This window comes from Xenopus laevis, chromosome 2L (assembly GCF_017654675.1).
Source record: "Xenopus laevis strain J_2021 chromosome 2L, Xenopus_laevis_v10.1, whole genome shotgun sequence".
Taxonomy (NCBI): Eukaryota; Metazoa; Chordata; class Amphibia; order Anura; family Pipidae; genus Xenopus; species Xenopus laevis.
The window spans coordinates 33701210-33714435 of record NC_054373.1 but is presented as its reverse complement, the minus strand read 5'-3'; the positions used below and the strand labels follow the sequence as shown (position 1 = coordinate 33714435).

Sequence of the window (13226 nt, the reverse complement as noted above, 5' to 3'; positions counted from 1 at the left end):
CCTTCGCTCGTTCGATCGCACTATCTGCGCTAAAATCCTTCGACTTCGAAGTCGAAGGATTTTAATTCCCAGTCGAATATCGAGGGTTAATTAACCCTCGATATTCGACCCTTTGTGAATCGGCCCCTTAGTGTATAAACCACAAAATTCGCCAGTAAAAAACAGTCGAGGGCCTATAGAAGACAATGGGCGGTGTGTTGATCCTATTGGACCTTTTTTTTAGCCATTCAGACTTTTAAAGATTTTTAGATTTTTTTTTCTCCAGTAAATGCTCCAACTATTTTAGATTTTCATATTTTTTATTGCATCATGCAGATTTTATTTCCTTTCTGCTGTTTATATTCTGATCTTTCTTATTTTAGTTTAGAAGTTTCCGCTGAAAATGTTGATAAATGGACCTCCAAGACATTGAAAAACGATGTAAAAAAGGAAGCCTTTCAAATGTTGAATTTGGCCTTGCAATCCAGTCTTGAATGCTGTAGCATTATCAGGCTATTGAGGCACTGTGGTGCCTTCACTTAAATCTCCACTAGGAAAATACTTAGCAGGGAAGCCTTTCAGTAGCCGCTCACTGACTCCTTCATATTCCTTTCTTCTTCAAACTGTACAACAATCTATTTTCTGTAGGGAAAAAATACCCACGCACATAAACAAACAACATATGCTGATAAATCAGAGGAGGGCAGCTCTTTTATTGCTTCTTGAGCTTTTGGCTTTTCTACAAATTAAAGGGTGATTAGATTTTGAAAAGTAACACAAAAGCTGATTGTCACATAGCTCTCATAAGAACAACTACACTAGTCAAACCAGAATAGTTATACTGTGGGATTTATTGGGAACATTTGCTCTTTTCTCTAATTTGTGTCTTTTGGGTGTTGTAGAGTCCATTTGTCCCACAGTAATACATACAAACTGAGTATAATGCTTATTATTAAGGGGGTTATTTATCAAAATCCGAATTTATCTCATTAGTTTCTGAAATATACTCTGACCAAATTAGCACGGGTTATTTCCCCTTATTTACAGTATGAATACATTTTCCCTGAAAAATTCCAGTACAGGAAAAAAATCGAAAAAATCTTGAAAATCGTACGAAAATTGTAATCTGATAAATTTTAATGATTTTCCTCCAGAAAATTAAAAGTTTTCTAGATTGAAAAGCACAAAATCTTCGGATTTCTGCACGAAACCCAGCGCAGATCAGGATATCTTCGGGAGTTTTCCTATTGACTTATATACAACTTCGGCAGGTTTGAGAAGCCGGATGTTCAGATTCGACTTTTTCCATTCTCAGGGTATAATAAATCCTGAAAAATTCTATTTTTTTTTCACAAAAAAATAGTATTTTATAGTAATAAAAAACTCGATTTTTTTTTAGTTTTTGGCATTCAGATTATAATAAATAACCCCCCTTAGAGGGTTATTTATCAAAGTACGAATTTATCTCAATATTTTCTGGAAAAATCTTCGTCCAAATCCGCACAGGTTTTTTTGGCCTTATTTATTTATACACTTTCCCGAAAATTTTGTTCGGGGAAAAAAAATCTGAAAAAATCATGACATTTTTACCAGATAAAAACAGTGGACGAGTTGAGGGGCGAGGCTACCTGAATTTTCACAAAAGGACACGTGCACAAAAGGACTTGCTGTATTGCCTAATAAAGGAAATTATAATTCTAAGCAACTTTGCAATAGACATTAATTAAACATTTTCTATGGTTTTTGAACTATTTGTATATGTATTGCTATTGAAAGCAGTGTTTGTCCCTTTCTATTCTCTACCCTTGTGGCTCAGACTGTTGATACAATGTAAGATAAGGCAGCTGATTAACAGACCTGTCTTTGCTGGGATACTAAGGGGCCCATTTACTTAGTTCGAGTGAAGGAATAGAGGAAAAAAAGTTCGAATTTCGAATGGTCGAATATGGCTACTTCGACCATCGAATGGGCTACTTCGACCTTCAACTACGACCTTCGAATCGAACGTTTCGAACTAAAAATCGTTCGACTATTTGATAGTCAAAGTACTGTCTCTTTAAAAAATTCTTCGACCCTCTAGTTTGCCACCTAAAACCTACCGAGGCCAATGTTAGCCTATGGGGAAGGTCCCCATAGGCTTTCCAAGGTTTTTTTGATCGAAGGAATTTCATTCGATCGATGGATTAAAATCCTTCAAATCATCCGATTCGAAGGATTTAATCGTTCGATTGAACGATTATTCCTTCGATTGTTCGTTCGAACGAATTGCGCTAAATCCTTCGACTTCGATATTGTATTTTGGGGTTACCTTGCCCTTTAAGATGGCTGAATGCGTGTTTGGCTTTACCGATCAGTTCATTTTCATTGAAGCCATTGGCATACCATTGTTTCACGCAGCAAGAAGAGCTATTCTGTGGTTTTCAAATTCCACAATGGATCAGTACAATGTCACTGTAAATGGATATTATGACAGAGCTGCTGCTTTATCAGTGTATCATTGGCAGAAACATCCAATAAACGGCACATTCCACCCAGTGGCAGTGAAACAGCCCTGGAGATGCCGAGTCAGTAAAGCAGATACTGTATGTAATGTGCTGTAATATTTGTTATAACGCTGCGGTAACGTTCTCGGTAATGCATTCAATAGATTTCTCCTGGCATGCAATAATCACCTACTAATAACACAATTAGTTGCTTTATTGCATTTACTTTTACTGGCTGAAAAAAAGAGGATATTTCTTTCCCACCAAATGAAGAGAGAAATGTAATTAAAAAACCCTTTTGCTGTAACCTTACACAGGTATGGGATCTGTTATCCAGAATGCTTGGGACCTGAGGTTTTTCCAGATAACGGATCTTTCTATAATTTGAATATTCATCCCTTAAAGGAATTGTTCAGTGTAAAAATAAAAACGGTGTAAATAGATAGGCTGTGCAAAATAAAAAATGTTTCTAGTATAGTTAGTTAGGCAAAAATGTAATGTATAAAGGCTGGAGTGACTGGATGTCTAACATAATAGCCAGAACACTACTTTGCAGGGTTATTTATCAAAGTCCAATTTTATCTCAACATTTTCAGCTACAAACTCCGATCAAATCCACTCGGGTTTTTTACGCTTATTTATTATTTCTTTTTCCCGAAAATTTGCTTTGCGGGAAAACTGAATTTTACGATGTTTATCAGAGTTTTCACCAGAAAACTCTTCTTTTTTGCCCAAAAACTCAGAAAGCTTCTGGGTATTGCACGAAATCCAGCACACATTTAAAAATCATTAGCTTCTGCCAATGAAACGGCAAAAAGTTGTGAGTCTTCTCCAAAAGCAAAAACCAAAAATTATAGTTAAAAGTTCAAATCATTTATTAGGACATACAGATGGCGGCCTAACGCGTTTCGTACCTACTGGGGCTCATATGAGTAATTTTTGTATTAACACTCAACTGTTCCTTTAAGCCTACTAGAAAATCATGTAAATATGAAATAGCCCCAATAGGCTGGTTTTGCTTCCAATAAGGATTCATTATATCTTAGTTGGGATCAAGTACAAGTTACTGTTTTATAACTACAGAGAAAAAGGAAATACTTTTTAAAAATTTGGATTATTTGGATAAAATTGAGTCTACGGGAGATGGCCTTTCTGTAATGGATAGATAGAATGGATGGATGGATAATTGGTTTCTGGATAACGGATCCCATACCTGTAGTGTTTAAACTTATCTCATCCTTCAAAACAAAGTCTGTCCCGCGAGTCTGTGTCTGCAATCCCTGCGCTCCCCGCGTAAACTGCAATTCTCTGCATTTGTTTTTGGGGTAGAGTAAGAAATGAATTTTTCCACTGGTAGTGAAACAGAGAGGGATCGTTTGTTCCCATCATTTGTTTAGCAATGACAACTCCAGGCAAGAGATAAGGACTGGCGAGATATACAAATGAAGGAATATATTAATTAACGGGAGAAGCAAAGATGTATATTAATAATAATCACCCAGGAGTCTTCACATGTTCTGTCTCCTCTAAACGAAATAGATCGGGAGAAGCTTGCGGACAGAGAATACATCATTGCATATCGGGATGGATCATCAGTATTAATATTAAATGCCTCAATCTCTGTCTGGCTGCTTTTATATTGTTAGTATTTTATTTTTATATTAGTTTCCCCTAGATTTTGACAGTTACTCTGTGCTGATTGTGCTTCTGCCAGCATGCTGGGCCCGTGATGTTTAACAGCCTGACAGGTACCTGCCACTATAATGGGGGTGAAAACACAAGGCATCTTTCATGGTTCTAAGCTGTCTCGCTTTGTTGACATCTCAAACCACCTGTGCCTGGCTTATTCCATACCACTTGACGTGAAGGTCTTAATCACTAGAATACTGCTTCTCCTCTAGGTCAAGGATACATATTCTAAGAAGAATATTCCTACACTGTATAAATAACAGAATTCGCGTAAGTATAATAATATTCACAGATATGTGAACAGGGAAATAAAGTTTATGAATATGGACACTACAATTACTTGAATTTGAGTACAGGCATGGGACCTGTTATCCAGAATGCTCGCGACCTGGGGTTTTCCGGATAATGGATCTTTCAGTAATTTGCGTCTTCATGCCTTAAGTCTACTAGAAATTCATGTAAACATTAAATAATAATAGGCTGGGTTTGCCTCCAATAGGGATTAATTATATCTTAGTTGGGATCAAGTACAAGTTACTGTTTTATTATTACAGAGAAAAAGGAAATCCTTTTTAAAAATTTGGATTATTTGGATAAAATGAAATCTATGGGAGACAGCTATTCCATAATTCGGAGCTTTCTGGATATCGGGTTTCCAGATAAGGGATCCTATACCTGTACTAACTAAACTATAAAAGGGACTTTATAGAGGAATATATCTGTGCGATTACAACAAGTCTAGCAAATGCCCCTTTTAAAACAGTGATTCACCTGTAAAAGAACAGAAATACCAACAACTAAAAGTATATTAAATTCATTAAAATATAATGCAGTGTTGTCCTGCACTGGTAAAACTGATTTGTTTGCTTCAGCAACTCTACTATAGTTTATATAAACAAGTTGCTGGGTAGCTGTGGGGGCAGCCATTCAAAGCTGAAAAATAAGAAAAGGCACAGGATACACAGCTGATAACAGATAAGCTCTATAGTATATAATGTTATTCTACAGTACTTATCTGATATCTACCATTTGTCTTGTGCTTGAATGGCTGCCCCCCATGGCATAAACTGTAATAGTCTTTCTGAAGCAAACACACCAGTTGTACCAGTGCAGGGCAACGGTACATTATTTATTCATTACTTAAAAACACTTTCATTTGTTTGATGTTACTGCTCCTTCAAGTTAAAATGTAGCATGTTACAGAATGACCAATTCTAAGCAACTTTTCAACTGGTCTTTATTTTTTTGTATGGGTTTTTAATTATTTGCCGTTTTTTCTGACTCGATCTTTCAAATGGGGGTCACTGACCCCATCTAAAAAACAAGCTTTGTAAAGCTACACATTTATTGTTATTGCTACATTTTATTCCTCGTCTTTCTGTTCACGTCCTCTCTTATCCATATTCCTTATTCAAATCAATGCATGGTTGAGAAGGTACTTTGGACCCTAGCAACCAGATTGCTCTAACTGCAGAAAAGCTGCTGAATAAAAAGCTAAATACTGGAGCTCAAAAACCATGAATAAAAAATAAAAACCAATTGCAAATTGTCTCAGAATATCACTCTCTACATCATACTAAAAGTTAACGTTAAGATGAACAACCCCTTTAACCTGAAATGTTGACGTCCACCGAAAATGATGGTATATCTAGAATTTTGTAGATTTCTGTACCTCTGTATCTTTGTATGCTGAAAACATATCGGGCAATGAAAAGATAGGAAAATAGAAATATATATATATAATAATAATATATTATATATATTAAATGCAAGAACATTTCAGTATGCCAAGCCACAAAACAGAACTTACATTTGGATGTCCAGTAGAATTCTCTTATCTTCTTCCACGTGTATACCCCAAATGCAGTCCTGACCCTTCCCATAAGCTTCTGGCCAGTTTGGGGACAGCACAACCCCAGCTGAATCTGTGATCTCTCCACTGCAAACAGCTGGGTGGAGATGACAAGGGAGACGTGGTCAAAACTCTTTGGCGTATTCATTATATCAAGCTCATTTAACACAACACATCAAATGAATGAACACATTCTATCAATCCAAACAGTAAGAACTGAAACCAGTGATCTTTAACTTGCTCACAAGCCTCCATTTGTGGTCTACAATTTTCCCAAAATCCACCATCCACTTGTGAAAGCAGCAGGAGATATATGGCAGATCACTAATCTATACTAAGGGGGTTATTTACTCAATTCCGAATGCCAAAAACCCGAAAAATTTGTATAAAATCCGAATTTTTCATGAAAAAGAAAATCACAAATTTTTCAGAATTTATAAAACCCGAGGATGGAAAAAATCTGAATCCGAAAATCTAGCATCTGAGACCTGCCGAGTTGCATATAAGTCAATGGGAAAAGATGTTTTGCTCTGCGCTGGGTTTCATGCAATAAAAGGACGTTTTCGGGGTATTTGGGGGAAAAATCCGAAAAAAAACCTGAGTTTTCGATTTCGTTTTTTTCCCACAAACAAAATTTTTGGGAAAGTGTATTAATAAATAAGCCGAAAAAACCTGTGCGGACTTGGTCAGAGTTTTTTTTAGGAAATATTGAGATAAATTCGGACTTTGATAAATAACCCCCTAAACATTAGTGTAGTTGCATAAATATATTTGATTAATTTAAAAAATGTCAGCTATTCTACCATAAGGGGGTTATTTACTAAAATCCAAATTTATCTCATATTTTATAAAAAACCAACACAACCAAACTCCCATGCCCGATTTGACCTTATTTATTTAAAACAACACAAATAAATCGGATTGTGGAAAAAAAACTCTTTACAATCTAGCAAAATCTCGAATTTTTCAGGCTTTTTTCCCGAATTGCTTGACTTTTTTTCGAGTTTTTGCCGGAAAACCCCAAAAAAGTCAGATTTTTGCCAGTGGCATATATAGATATTACTGGGCACCAAATTATTTTTAAGGCACCCAAAATGTCTAGCGTGCCTCCTCTGAAGTTACGCCCTTGATTTCTGGGCTAAACCCATGAAAACTTCAAATAGAGTTAGGTGCCTCTCCCAGGTTGGAGATGGCAGATTTTTGGATTCTGGCATTTTGCAGCATCGGGGCATAATAAATCTTGGAAATTTTCACGAAAAATTCTAGTTTTTCCCCCAAAAAGCCTGACCAGATACATTTGAGGTTTAGTAAAAAACCCCCTAATGTAACATATTTGGTAACTGTGTCCTCAAACCATGTGTTTGGTTTTCACGATGAATATTGAAAAAAATCCCAAATCTAGGACACTTGAGTATAAATGCAGCACTAACACTCAAAATGACCTCCCCTCCCCGCGATTAAAACCTTGTTCTCACCCCTGCATGCTGGTTCTGTCTCATTCCATTGTGGATCTCCGGGGTCTTGACATTCGATGATGGTGGATCCTTGTTCCAGTGTGTATCCCGCATCACATGTAAACTCCACCACAGTTCCCAGAGCAAAGGAAGGGTCACTGCTGGTGAAGTTCCCATATTTCATAAATGGTTCATAACAGTGTCCTTGTTCATACGCTGCAAAGAGACAAGCAAAACACAGGTGCTTTATTGGTGCATGATATAGTGGCCTTTGAAAGAATAAAGTTTATTGTTTCTTATACAATATCTAACATTTTTCAAGGGCAAATGCAAGAATGGAGAAAATAAAGACAAGATGGGTTGCGAGTCGTTTATAGTATATTGAGCTACAGCATTGACCTATTACTATTGTCTAAAATTTCATTTCTTTTACTATGATCCCTGTGACTATAGGCTGAACACCAATCAAAGCAGATGCCAGAGGCACATTATCTATAGTGGTGGACTCAGATAAATTCACACACATACAAGGAATAAGATAAATAATTGATAAAGAAGAGAATCAGACAGATAATGGGAAAGGAACTGGAGGAACGACATTACCCTGGAAACGGAGGGCCACTCCAGTTGAGCTTCCACTGCTGTCAGTAGTGAATTCTATAAAGAGGTGCCGAGCGCTGCTGAGCAAACCTTCTATGGGGAGATACTCCACTTCGTATGAGTCGTAAATAGGAGGAGAGTCAATGGTGTTCCCATCCCGAATGATGAGTCTGAAAAAGCCCAAATAATATCATCCATTCCTAATAATAGGACCTGCGCGAACTAGAATTGTGTAAATAAATTATTATTATCAATTTAATCTCGTTTGCCATAAATTACAAGTTGGGGACATGAATTTGGCTTCATATAGCGATGCATTTCCCATAAACTTTGTTGCTGTATCTATTACAGTTAATAGAGGCCTTTAAATGTAGGATGTATTTAATACTCTGGGTGGCTATGGGTTGGCCTCCCCTTGCGAATATACTTATGGGTTTGCTATATATATAAATATATATATATATACTGTATATTGTTTCCATGGGGAACCAAGGTGTCTACTGGTTGAAGGTGCCTACACATTGGCACAGAGCAGCATTATTAATTACTGGTATGGGACCTGTTATCCAGAATGATTGGGACCTGGGGTTTTCCGGATATGGGGTCTTTTTATAATTAGGATCTCCATACTTTAAGGGGGTTATTTGCTAAAACACGAATTTATCCAATTGGGCTTTTTGGGGGCAAAAACTAAAAATTTTTTGGCGAAAAAAACAATTTTTTTGAGATTTATAATACCCTAATGATGCAAAAAAAACAGTATCCAAAAATCCACCATCTCATACCTGTCAATGTCATGTATAAGTCAATGGGAGATACCCTATACCAAATGGAAGTTATTGTGGTTTGTGCTGGGTTAAAACCGATAATCCAATATTTTCAGGGTTTTCGGACAAAAAACTGAAAAAATCAAGTGATTCAGGAAAAAAGTTAGAAAAAACCCATACAATCCAGGTTTTCCCTCGATTTTTTCATGTTTTTTTTCACCAATCCTATTAAATCTGGTTATTTCATTAATAAATAAGGCAAAGTTTGATCAAGCTTTTTTTACTAAAATATAAAATACAAATTCTGATTTTAGTAAATAACCCCCTAAATCTACTAAAAAATGATTTCAATATGAAATAAACCCAATAGGCTGGTTTTGTCTCCAATAAGGATTAATTATATCTTAGTTGGGGTTAAGAACAAGCTACTGTTTTATTATTACAGAGAAAAAGGAAATCATTTTTAAAAATGTAAATTATTTGAATAAAATGGAGTCTGTGGGAGACGGCCTTACTGTAATTCAGAGCTTTCTGGATACCAGGTTTCCAGTTAAAAGATCCCATACCAGTATTATGTGCACTCATCGGTTATGTTGTAGTAATGGCATTATGTCTAAATATTTACCAGCTAATGCTTTCCAGGAACATTATATTTCTTTGCTAAAATGCTAGATTTACCTGTCATCATCTTCGGCCAGAGCAACTTTTTCGAAGTGCAGGTGGAGCCGTTGTGCAGATGGAGCCTCTAACACCCAATGGCAAGTCAAATTATTGCTGTAATTTCCTGGGAAGTTTGGGGAGACAAGTCGCCCAGTGGTAATGTTCCTTATCAGTCCTCCACAGGCAGCTGGGTGATACAGAAAAGAGTCATACCAACTCCATAATAATGACACTTTGCTTTGCAGTTCTTTTTAAAGCAGTGGTTCTTAATATGTTATCGATTGGCCAGTTCTAAGCAGCTTTTCAATTGGCCTTCATTTTTTCTTTTTTTTTATAGATTTTGAATTGCCTTCTACCTCTGACTCTTTCCAACTTTCAAATGGGATTCACTGACCCCATCTAAAAAACAAATGCTCTTTAAAGGAGAAGGAAAGGTTCAAACTTAGTAAGCCTTATCAGAAAGGTCTATATAAATACACCAGTAAACCCTCAAAGTAATGCTGCTCTGAGTCCTCTGTCAAAAGAAACACTGCATTTCTTTCCTTCTATTGTGTACACATGGGCTTCTGTATCAGACTTCCTGCCTTCAGCTTAAACCTCCTTGCCCCGGGCGTGAGCATGCTCAGTTTGCTCCTCTCCCCCCCCCTCCCTTCTCTGCTGTAATCTGAGCCCAGAGCTGTAAGTGAGCAGGGAGAGACTCAGGCAGGAAGTGATGTCACACCAAGCTTATACTGCTATCCTAAACAAACAGAGAGCTTCTAGAGCGTTTAACTCAAGCATGGTAAAACATTCTACAGAATAAATATAGCATTCTAGCTTGCACTATTGTAGCCAATAAAATGCCTCTGAAGCTTTCCTTCTCCTTTAAAGCTACAAGGTTGTTATTGCTACTTTTTATTACTCATCTTTATTTTAAGGCCTTTCCTATTCATATTCCAGTCTCTTATTCATTGCATGGTTGCTAGGGTAATTGGGACCCTAGCAAACAAAATGGCTGAAATTGCAAACAGGAGAGCTGCTAAATAAAAAGCTAAATAACTCAAAAACCACAAATAATAAAAAATTAAATACAATTGCAAATTGTCTCAGAATATCACTCTCTACATCGTACTAAACATTAATTTTAAAGGTGAACAACCCCTTTAAATGAATGCTCTGAGTAATAAACAGTGAGATAAGTTTATCGCATGAAAACTCTATTGAAGCCTATGGGAGAATTAGAAGAAAAGTCATTTCTCTTCAAATGGGAATTAAGTTTTCACGTGATAAACCATAAAACAGATCTCATGGAATTAAATGCCGGGTGGGGGCTTTGATCACTGCTATGAATACAGTAGTTGTCCTTGTGACATAGCCTATATGCATTACAGGTAAACTTATATTTGTGCATTCTGAAAGCGCATTACCTTGGCAAGGCTTGGGCAGGCTAAATCATGTTAATTGCTGACACACTGTGTTATAAAATATACATAATGTGCAATTACCCTTGCGCAGATAAGCATTATTATATTAATTTGGAGTATCCTGCAAAATAGATATTTCTGGCCCAGATCTCTCACTGATTAAGCGGTGATTTAGTCAGAACACCAACCCAGCTATTAATGTAGCAATGTAGAATTAACCCCAATCCATAAACCGATTTTTCTGTACTGGTTTCTGTGCTGAGACCATTACAAATCGCCCGCAGTAACTATATACTGGTAATAATTTAAACACAAGGACATCGGCAACCATAACATTAGAAGGTCATAACACAGGTAAAAATGTTGGGTTGTAAAACTGGCTACAGCTGCCCATTAAGGATAAGTTATTAGCAGTGGCCCACGCTGCTCTGGAGACCTGAACCCATTTATCTGAAAACTATAAATAATCGAAACATGTTCTTGTCTAATGATGCCACTAGGAGAATCCTCATGTCCCAAGTAATTCTGTCTGCACTGCTGCTTCCTATTATTATTAGTGTACAAGTGTGTGTTATCAGAATCACTTGAATTCCATCTAGTCTCATAGGTGTGTGCTTGATGCCTCAGATATTGCTATTAGATATTTTCTAGTTTCTATTATTATTTCATTTCTTCTTCTCGCTTATTTTCTTATGAAAGGAGCTCAGTTGTTTTCAAGGTTACTCTATGATTAGTAGGGATGCACTGAATCCACTTTTTTTGTATTCGGCCGAATCCCCGAATCCTTCATGAAAGATTTGGCCGAATCAGAACACTAATTTGCATATGCAAATCAGTGAGGGGAGGGAAAAATCGGGCTAAAAAATTTTTTACTTCCTTGTTCTGTGATGAAAAGTCACATGATTTTAAGGATTCTGATTCAGTTCGGCCAGGCACAAGGATTCGCTCGAATCAGAATCCTGCTGAAAATGTCCGAATCCTGGCTGAATACCGAACCGAATCCTGGATTCGGTGCATCCCTAATGATTAGTCAGTCACAAGTATATACATTCTTGTGTCTGACTAATCACATAAGTGCAAGCAGTGGGGTGGGTCGGTTTTGGAGGCGCCCCACCATCATATCTGGCCTTGCTAGAACAGTTGAGTAAAGGTCCCCATAGACGCAAAGATTTCTCTTGCCGAACGACAGATTTTAGCGAAGTCCGACCAATCCTTCGAAATTATTGTGCGGTTAGTGGGATTCGAACGATCGAAACATCTTTTCGGCCGATATCTGTCAGGAAATTGATCGGCCAGGTCAAAAAATCTTTGTTGGTTCCAGTGCAATCTATCTATGTTTGCTGGGCCGAACAGGCAGCTCCCCTTTGTTTTCCTGGCAAATTGGTCTTTTTAGTTGATGGACAATTCGTACAACCGTACGATCGTTCCGAGATAATCGTGGTCTCACAATGACGATCAGATCTTTTAAAAATCTCAACATCTATGGCCAGCTTTATGCAAGACAAGAAACTAAAGTTATCTGGTTATTGAACCCTAACTTCTTAAATACTGCCAGACTATGAATTGCCCTGCTCTGAATCTGATTCCCTTAACTGGCCTCGATAAAATTATGTTAAAATGGCAGGGTCAGACTGGGACGGTGGGATGCTTGGAAAAAAAACAAGTTGGGCCTGGCCTTCGGCCCAGGTCTGTTGCCTTGATCAGCCGCTTCCCTCAAGGCTTAGGACAGTAACGGAACTACCCAACGCGGGGCCCGGGTGCAGGCTATGGAAGTGGAAGTGGAGATTGTGACGGATTCGCAAGCGTGCAAACCACCACACCCTCCTGCACCCCCGGTAGTTCTGGCACTGGTTTAGGAGAAGAGTACCTGATGCGACGCTGCATGTGCACGCGCATGGGAAGGGGGGATGGACATCATGCGTAGGGGCCCTCTGCATTGCAGGCTAGGGTTGCCACCTAGCTGGTATTTTACCGGCCTGGCCGGTAAAAATTATGGTTGATCCTAATGTTATTAATAGAATAAAAAAATTAAATATATAGGAAGGCTGGCATTATTTTCCAGAAAAGGTGGTAACCCTAGTTGCAGCACCAGTGGGCCCTCAATGAAAAATGGTGATCACATACACCACCCATAAGGGGTAATTTATGGCTGCAAGTGCAGTTGCAGGCCTGCAGAATTCCCAGCAGATAGTTACATACCGTACATACATAAAACACTGAGCTGTCAACTGGTGAAATATTTGCAGAGGGGAGCCGAAATTTATCAAGAGCTAAAGTGATGTCTGCGGAAATTGATGTCACATATATGCGTACAACCTATCCTGAAGCTGCAGATTTCA

At 37.7% G+C, this 13226-nt stretch overlaps 1 protein-coding gene across 1 annotated transcript in view; it reads right to left on the bottom strand.

Annotated features, from left to right (window-relative positions):
* The window catches only part of LOC108707439 (seizure protein 6 homolog), a 356731-nt gene that overhangs the window by 37245 nt on the left and 306260 nt on the right, over positions 1-13226 (bottom strand). The window contains exons 6-9 of the mRNA XM_041581718.1: positions 9503-9671; positions 8061-8227; positions 7479-7673; positions 5962-6100 (exon numbers count right to left, since the gene is read on the bottom strand). Of these exons, the coding sequence (XP_041437652.1) occupies positions 5962-6100; positions 7479-7673; positions 8061-8227; positions 9503-9671 (670 nt within the window). The remainder of the gene's footprint in view (positions 1-5961; positions 6101-7478; positions 7674-8060; positions 8228-9502; positions 9672-13226) is intronic.